Genomic DNA, 8,195 nt, shown 5'->3' with positions numbered 1-8,195 from the left:
TTTTCCATGCCTGTGATGTGAGGGCCGTCATGCATTCTCATGGGGATGAGGTGGAGGTGAGGCGTCTGGAATGCGACGCACATAAAGTCCCTGGTCTAGACCAGCACTCAGGAGGTGAGGCCCCCTTCACCTCTCCCCCCTCTCCTCGTGGTCCCCCAACATCCTGGGACCCTCCATTTCACTGACTGGGACATTGGCCAGAGGAAGGCCCCTCCTGGGTTTAAGACGGGGGCACTTTAGGGGTGCTAATAGTAAGTATGTCTGGGCAGTAGACATCTGGCGTCCTCCCCAGCACTCCGGGGGTTGGAGACCATGTGTGTCAGTAGGCTCCAGGAGGCAGGTCCCTGCAGTCCCAGCAGGGAGCAGGTGAGAGAATTGAGCAAATGTCTGATTATCAGCTCCGCTGCCTGGCACCCCAGCCTGGGGCAATCATCCTGGTCTCTTCCCACTTCCCCAAAAGCCCAGTATAAGGGCTGCTTCTGGGGCCCAGCAGCCAGAACCACAGAGAGTGGAGGCCACAGACTCTTGGGAGGTGAGTGCTCCCCCAGATGCCCACGGTTGAGGGGTCCAAGGCTTGGGAGGAAGCCAACGCCTATATAGCAAACACCCGGGAGGCCTCTCTCTAGGACCATATTGCCGCTGTCCTTCCCCTCCTTCCCCTGTGTGAGTGAAATCGGTCCTGACCCTGAGCAGACCTGTTCCTGCAGGGACAAGGGTCTGGGCCAAGTGCTGTCCCAGGGGTCAGTGATGGAGTGCTCAGGTAAAAGGGACTTTTCCTGACTCTCCAGGTCAGGGTCTGTTCATCGAGGGAGAAGGCAGCTCTCTAGTTTGCCCTTTAATCAACTAGTTAAACAAACATTGCATCTCTGTTATGTGACAGGGCTTGCTCAGACACACAGGACACCCCCAAGGAGGAAAGGTGGAGCTGTGTCCCTGTCACAAGGCCAAGTGGATATGAAGCACTCCCTGCTTCTGCCCTTTCTCCTGCTGGGGACAGTTGCTGCTCTCCATCTGGGTAAGTCCCCCCTTCTCGTCTCATCCAGCTTTATCTTTTCCCCTCTTTCCTGCACCTCTTTGGCTCTCTTGGAGCCAGGGTCACAGCTTTCCTTCTTCAGTTGGCCCAGCTCTTCTTGGGGAAGATCTCCCCTGGACTCAGGACTGTGGCCTGAACGTTCTCTCAGGGCCCCTTCACAAGCAAACACCACCCGCCTTCTCAGAGGTGCTTCCCCCGGGCCCCGAAACACACACATCAGCCAGCGCCAGGGTCTCATCCCCGTGTGTGAATTTTCCCCTCACCCAACACCGACACCACGGAGATCCCTCGGGGTCTAGGCTCCAGACAGCTGCTCTAGGAAGGCTTGAGGGTGGTGTCAGCTGTCCATGGTCCTGGAAAAAGGGAGCGCCTGACCTGATAACAGGCTAACTCCTCTTTCCAGGGAACAATGCCCCCCATCTGGACAGCCAGGAGACACAAGCAGACCTGAGCCAAGATCTGGAAGGTTCAGGGGAGCAAGAGGGAGAGTCATTCCTGCCTGAGGAGGAGATTCAATCCGAAGAAGAGCAGATGGAGGAGTCCCTCTGTCAAAATGCCCTTGAGGATGAGAAGATCATGGAGTCGGACCCAAGTGCCCTAGACAAGAACTTTCAGTGCCCTAGGGCAGAGGACACGGTTGAAGTTCTGGGCAGCCCTGGGTGCAAGACCTGCCGCTACGTGTTGGTGAACAGCCCCAGAGTGTTTTGGTCCGCTAACGTAAGTGGCAGAGAGGCTGCTGTGAAAGCAGGACCAGGGGCAGGAGAAGGGAGTGGATTCAATCTCCTGTTCCCTCTTCATTTAGACTAGTGGTTCTCAAACCCTAGTGTGCAGCAGAGTCTCCTAGAAGTCTTGTTAAAACAGATTTCTGATTTTGCAAGTCTGGGGTGGGGCCCAAGAGTTTGCATTTATAACAAAGTGCCAGGTGGTGATGATGTTGGTCTGGAGACAGTCCTTTTAGAATCACTGACTTGAACAAAAGGCTTTGGTATTAGACACACCTGTGTCAAACCAGGGCTCCACCTGTCATTGGCTGTGTTACCTGGGCAAGTCACTCCGCATTTCAGAGCTTTGGGATCTTCACTTGTACAATGGAGATGCATAGTACCAGCCTCCTAGGGTTGCAATGACGGTTAAATGAGATAATACATAGAAAGCATTTGGAGTAGTCCCGGGGTCATTGTAAACTCTCAGTAAATGGTGGCTAAGATTATTCTGAGTGCTATTATTATTTCCTGCAAGAAGTTCCTGATGACAGATAAAGGAGCAAGAGATGGGATTAAGGGGGCAAGTAGATCCCTGATTTCTGACCTGACAAGGCTCAGGGACTTGAGAGAAAACTGACTTCTCTACCCGACCTCTTCCTTCTGCAGATAGTCTGCAGGTGGTGCTACAGAGGCAACCTCGTCTCCATCCACAACGCCCATATCAACAGTCAACTCCAGGTCTTGGCTAGTAGAATCAATCGGCCCCAGGTCTGGACCGGAGGCTTCCTCGGGCGCTGTGTAAGTGAGGGGCCAACTCCCAGGTACAGGAAGTTCTCGCTGATTCCCTCGAGGGAGCACCTGCTGGCGTCAGACCTTGTTCCAACCACCAAGCGACCTTAGTGTGGGAGGCAGCGGGGGAGCTGGCTCTTGCTGGCTAAAGAGAACCGGTGATTGTGTGCTTCTCTTCCCAACTCCATGTTCAGTGGCTTCATGTTTGTAGCATGAAATCTGCCATGGCTGGTGTATTTACACCAAGGAAATTGGCAATTGTTACAAATCAGGGTTCCTCCCACCTTCTGCCTTCTCGCCTTCCCCCAGAGCTGGTTGTTAAACATTTACCAGCAAACCACTGGAGTCAGGAGAGAGGTTCTGTGGGCGTTTTCTGGAACCTCTGAATCTGTCTGTCTTCCCGGACCTCAGCTTCTGACCCAACCTATCACTTCTCTTGTTCCAGGGCCGGAAATTACGCTGGACTGATGGGAGCTGCATAAATTTTAAAAACTGGGCCCGAGGGCACCCTTGGGCTGGGCGCGGCAGATGTGTGACCCTATGCACCAGAGGTGAGGGCGACTGGGCACCAGGGCAAAGGGAAGGGATGGCGAGGTAGACTCTTACAGACTGTCCCTTTGAGCTGCCTGAACACGCCTCCCCAAACTCACAGCCTCCCCTCAACTGGAGAACCAATGTCCTGTCTGTGGGGAGGGCTGAGATGTAGGGTGAGGGGGTGCCCTATGTGTGGGCTGGATGGGGGCTCTCCATCCTCACAGGCAAAGCTCAGCTGGGGGTCTGGGGGCTCCTTGCCTTCCTCTGCTGTGAGGAAGCGAGTGATGTGACAAATGAGAGGAGCCTATGTGAATGAAAGGTATTGGTGAGGGCTTGAGGAGAGATGTGGAATTAGGAGCGGCTCACAGCATGAGTGCAGCCGTGAGGGAGCTCGGGACTGTGGCTAAGGCCTTACGTGCTGGAGAAAGGCTGCCACAGTCTCACCCCGGCTCTGCCACTCGCCTGCTGACATACAGGCAGGCGCTTGCCCCCCGAGCCTCAGGCTCCTCATCTGTGCAATGGGGAGGTTGGCAGCCCCTCCCCCTGGGAGTCACTGTGAGGATTAACTAGGGGCCCACCGAAAGCACTCAGCACGCTGCCTTCCCGGGGTGAAAGCTCAACACCCACGAGCTGGTGGGGATGTGTGGCAAACATATCATGACAATTGGTGACAGGCAAAAGGAGACATATGAGGTGCCTGAGGAAGACAAGGGGGGGCACGGCCGCACTCTGACAGGCGGCTGACATCACTGTGCTCTCTGTGCTAGGGGGTAAATGGCGACGACGACCATGCAGAAAGCGTCTGCCCTTCATCTGCTCCGCCTGAGCCAGCGGCGGGGAGACCGCTTCGTTGCCTCCTCCCCACCCCCTCCTGGCCGCCCCTGCACTGGGCTGGACGCCCAGCCTCTCCTGGGAATAAAGCGATGCTTCCCGCTGCATCTCCTGACCCTGGTTCCTTCCTCGCTCATTGCAGGACTCGCCGGGGGTGGGGTGGGGAAATCCTGGACGCCCTCGCTCCTGCAGGGTGGGGCTCTGGGGAAAGTAAAGAGGGCCCAGCGCTCCTCGGGGTGGGTGGAGTGGGGGTGGGTGCTGGAGGGTTGGCCTGCGGCACCGTCTGGGGGCGGAGCCCGGACTAGGTGGCACTCCCAAGACCCCCCTCAGCCCTGGCTGGGGGATCCCACCCCTCCTCTCCATAGTGGGGGGGGGGAGTTCTCATTGGGTGGGGCGTGGGGAACTGGCCCTCCTGCTTTGTTTGGATTTAGTAGGGGTGCAGGGTGAGGTGGGAGCGGGGCAGCTTTCCAAAATGAGGGCGAGTCACTGATTCAAGAATTGGATGACTGTTAAGAACCAAAATTCAACTTGAGTACGTTTAAAGATGAAATTGGCTTTATTCAACCATTCATGAATCAGGCAGCATCCCATCCAGCGACTAGAAAGGAGCTGTGAGAAGCTGTACAAAACGGGAGGCGCTTATAGGCAAAAGGGGGCAGAAGGAAGGTTCTAGCAAAGAATGCATTGTTTTGGGTGAGGTCACCTTTCTTTGGAAGGGGTCTGTCAGGAGGATTACCTCACTAGTGCTGACCAGGTGATTTCAGATTGACTCCTTAAAGGCGACATTCCTGGGGGAGGCTGAGACTGCAGTTAGGTTAGGTATTAAGTCTTGGGTTGAGTGGCCTTAGCACAAGCGACTCTATTTGGGGCGTGTTGTTTCTTTTTTAACAGTAGTGAGATCCCACCTGTTGTAACCACATGGGAGGGAGGAGAGAGTAGCCTTGTCTAGCCTTGTGTCTTTTTGGTCTGATACTGGCCCTTACTTTCCATTCTCCCAGCTACCTGCGGGTGAGTTCAGAGGCCCCAACTTCCTCTGATACGTGTTCCCCATTCCTGGGAGGGTAACCCTACCCCCAATCCTTCTCCTCCCAAACCCCAAGCCTACCCTCCTGGAAGGGCCACATTCTCAGGGGCAGCTCCCTCCCACCAGGAGGGCCTTGGGGCCAAAGTCAGGGCACCTGGTAACACTGTGGGTCCCATCTCAGTTCTATAGCCCAGGCTTCCCCTCCTGTCCCTCACCCCACTTTCTCAGACCCTGGGGACATTGAGAGGGAACACTTGCTACTCTTTGTCCCAGGTGGGGTGCTGGGGTCCAGGAAGGCTCTGGAGTTGATGAAGCGGGAAGTTCAACCCGAGACAGGGTTTTCAGAGGGTAGGGAGCGCTGGGCTGTAGTTCTACGCGGGGCTCAGGGACGCCCTTGTGCATGTGTGAATATGTATCTTAGTGTGCACACAAGTCATTTTTGTATACCTGTGTATATGGGAATCTTTATTTGTAAATGTGCACAATCTGTGTGTCAGTGTGTATTTGTGTGTTGTTTAAGTGTGTGTACATTTTATGCATCTCTGGGTATTTATGGATAGGCCTATATGTCGATGTACACCTGTGAGTGTGTATGTCTGTGAGCTTTGCACCCTTACACACTTGAATCTCTGTTCGTGAATCTGTGTGTACCTGTATGTCTTTGGCTAGTATGTTTGGGAGTGGTATATGGGCCAGTGTGTGCCTGAGCACACCTGTGTACTGGTCTATGTCTGTACATGTCTGTGCACAAGTGTGTTTATCTGTACAGGCATCTGAGGGGATGCGGAGTTTCAGGAACAAACAGAACAAAGGACCAGAGCACCAGACGTGCTTTGTTTCTAAGGCTGCTGGAGTTGATGGAACAGGATGGGCTCGGAGCACCCCAGGGGAAGGGGTGGTGAAGCAGCAGCAGGGACGAGTCCCTTGTACATGAGTAGGCCTCTGTCAACAGGATAGTGGGTGTTGGCATTGCCACGAGCCTCACCAATGCTGGGCCCCAGCGGCTGCCTCCAGGTGGAGACCTGTCTTCTGTAGAAGGTCTGTCCATCTGTCTTGGATGGAGGTTGGGTCAGGAAGCTCCTAATCACAGCATGTCAGTCTCCTCAACAGCATGGGAGGAGAGCTGCCTGGGGGGGTGTGTGTCAGCCCCCACCCCCAGGCCCCTGCCACAAGCTAATCTCGATGTTCTGCTTCTAAAAGAACAGCAGAACCTGGCTGTGGGGGGTGGGAAGGATGAGCAGCTGGGGAAGCTCTGCATAGACAGCCCTGGGACTGGTATTTCAGCTGAATGGTAAACCCCCTTTTATCAGCTTCCGCGTATCTCCTTGATGGGAAGTGGGATCTAGCCATATCAGTAGCTCAGTATCCTGCCAGTCAAAACCAGAGATAGAGGGGGAGAGGGGAAAGGAGGCAGAGGTGGGGGGGGGGAGGGGAGGGTGCTCAGAGCCCTTCAGTCTGAAGCTTGCATGAGGCAAGCCAGGGTAGATAAAATGTCCCTCAAACATCTTATGCTATTATTGGTCCTCAACTTCAACCATTATATATTTATTCCTTTGGCTGTTTAAGGCCTTTCAGGATTGAATAGCCCTTGATTAAAAAGCAAATACTCTTAAAAGAAACTCCTGAGTGTGTTATTTATTAATACCTCTGGGAGATTGATTGGTAATTTGCCGAGAACAAGGTTTTGAGAGAAGGAACACAGAAGGGAAGGATGTTTGGGAACTGTCCGTGGGCATGGGGAGGCGGGTTGTGGAGCAGAAAAGCCATTAAAAAGGAGATAATGAAGCAGGGAGTGCTGTGTTCACCATTTCCTCTTCCTGAGGACTCAGGAAGACTATTATTTCCTGGAATTCCTTGTAGTAAAGTTGGGCTCTGCACCATGTGACTGCGTCTGGCCAGTGCCATGAGGTTCGAAGCGATGCAACCACTTCCAGGCCTGGCCTTTCGTGATCCCCTATGATCCACCCATTCGCACTTTCCTTGCCATGTGCCTCTGATGGCACAGCTACCCGATGGAGGGGGCCGCCTGACTTACTGTGTCATGTTAAACCTTGAGATTTTGCAGTTCACTTGTTACTGAGGCAAAACCTGGTTTAGCCTAACTAAACTCAGAGAAAAGACAGTGCCAACAAATGTCCTAATTTTTCCTAGGCAATGTAGCACAAAAGCCAAGATTGCATACTTGAGTCATAAAGCTCTGGGTTTGAGTCCCAGTTCTACCATATCAGTTTCTTAACCTTACTAAACCTTTGTTTCTTCTTCTGTAAAATGAGGGTTGAATTAGACAAATCCTATAGTGTATGGAGCCCATTGCTTGGCCATAGCAAGTTCTCACGAAATGTTAGCTTTTATGCTGAGTAATTAAAGAAGCAACGTAGTGTTAAGAATGAACATGGGTTCCGGTTCCAATTTTCACATATAGTAAGTTTCTTTTTCTATTAAACAGGATTAATGAAAGACCACAGCAGCCTCACCAGGGTGTGTGTGTGATTATGTTGGTGATTGAGCTGAGGACCCCATGAGGTGGCAACAATAGCGAGTTCGCTATTGTTGTTACTGCTGATATAGCCCTAAATCCAGCACACAGAAGAGGTCACTTCCTTCAGCTGTGGGGAAGACAACGCCAGGCTCACACTCATGAGTTCACACAGCGGCTGGCAGGCCCAGGACCACCTCAGCCTGGAGGAAAGGGAAGGGTTGGAGGAGAGGGTTCCTCCGGGACACAGCTGCCTGGGCCTCCGCCTCAGAGGACATCCCTGTGACCCCAGCCTCAGCCAAGCCTCCTGAGAGCTGGGTGCACGGGGGTGGGAGGTGCCTGTGGGTCTCTGGGATGGAGAGCACAGTGCTGCCTTCACTGAGGTCTGTTGGCCAGATCTCCAGACACTGCTGATTCCCAAGGCTGCCCCTGGGGAGGTGTCATCCCACCATCCTTAGGATGGGACTGGGAATGAGGCAGAGTGGGGGGAGGGGCCCCGTGTGGGGGAATCTTACCCCTTCGCCCCCTGGGGTGGGGGTGTCACTGGGGTGGATTCTTTGAAAGTGCCCACAGCCCTATCCTCCTAAACCGCTCCCAGAGCCCCCTCACTTCCCCGCACCACTGGGGAGGGGCCAGCCCTCCACCTACAGTTCAGCTCCTTTCTGCTCGGACCTCATGGTCCTGCCCACTCTCCAGTTCCTCCAGAGGCGGATTTGCCTGGAAGCTGGTGGAACATACTTCAGGCTGCTCCCTTGCACGAGCTCCTTCTAATACCTAATTTTACATTATTTTTTAAAAGATGCC

General features: G+C 53.8%; 1 protein-coding gene across 2 annotated transcripts; it reads left to right on the top strand.

The window, feature by feature from the left end:
- Positions 1 to 481: 481 nt before the first annotated feature.
- Positions 482 to 3,998, top strand: LOC308565794 (proteoglycan 3-like). Of its 2 annotated transcripts, none has more exons than XM_081155399.1 (6): positions 482 to 532; positions 881 to 1,015; positions 1,437 to 1,754; positions 2,408 to 2,535; positions 2,972 to 3,077; positions 3,828 to 3,998. In XM_081155399.1, the coding sequence occupies exons 2-6, from the start codon at positions 955 to 957 to the stop codon at positions 3,884 to 3,886; spliced, it is 672 nt and encodes a 223-aa protein (XP_081011525.1). In that variant the 5' UTR covers positions 482 to 532; positions 881 to 954; the 3' UTR covers positions 3,887 to 3,998. The 2 variants fall into 2 exon arrangements, with proteins under 2 accessions (XP_081011525.1, XP_081011526.1); XM_081155400.1 differs by lacking the exon at positions 482 to 532 and adding an exon at positions 547 to 663.
- The last annotated feature ends 4,197 nt before the right edge of the window (positions 3,999 to 8,195 follow it).

The sequence above is a fragment of the Miniopterus schreibersii genome, assembly GCF_964146895.1.
Source record: "Miniopterus schreibersii genome assembly, chromosome: 12".
Lineage (NCBI taxonomy): Eukaryota > Metazoa > Chordata > Mammalia > Chiroptera > Miniopteridae > Miniopterus > Miniopterus schreibersii.
This window is presented reverse-complemented; position numbering and strand designations above follow the sequence as displayed.

Coding starts and splice junctions, on each gene's coding strand:
- LOC308565794 (XM_081155399.1), top strand. CDS start 955: ATGAAGCACTCCCTGCTTCTGCCCTTTCTCCTGCTGGGGACAGTTGCT. Junction 1,016..1,436: donor AGTTGCTGCTCTCCATCTGG/GTAAGTCCCCCC, acceptor TCCTCTTTCCAG/GGAACAATGCCCCCCATCTG. Junction 2,536..2,971: donor GAGGCTTCCTCGGGCGCTGT/GTAAGTGAGGGG, acceptor CTCTTGTTCCAG/GGCCGGAAATTACGCTGGAC.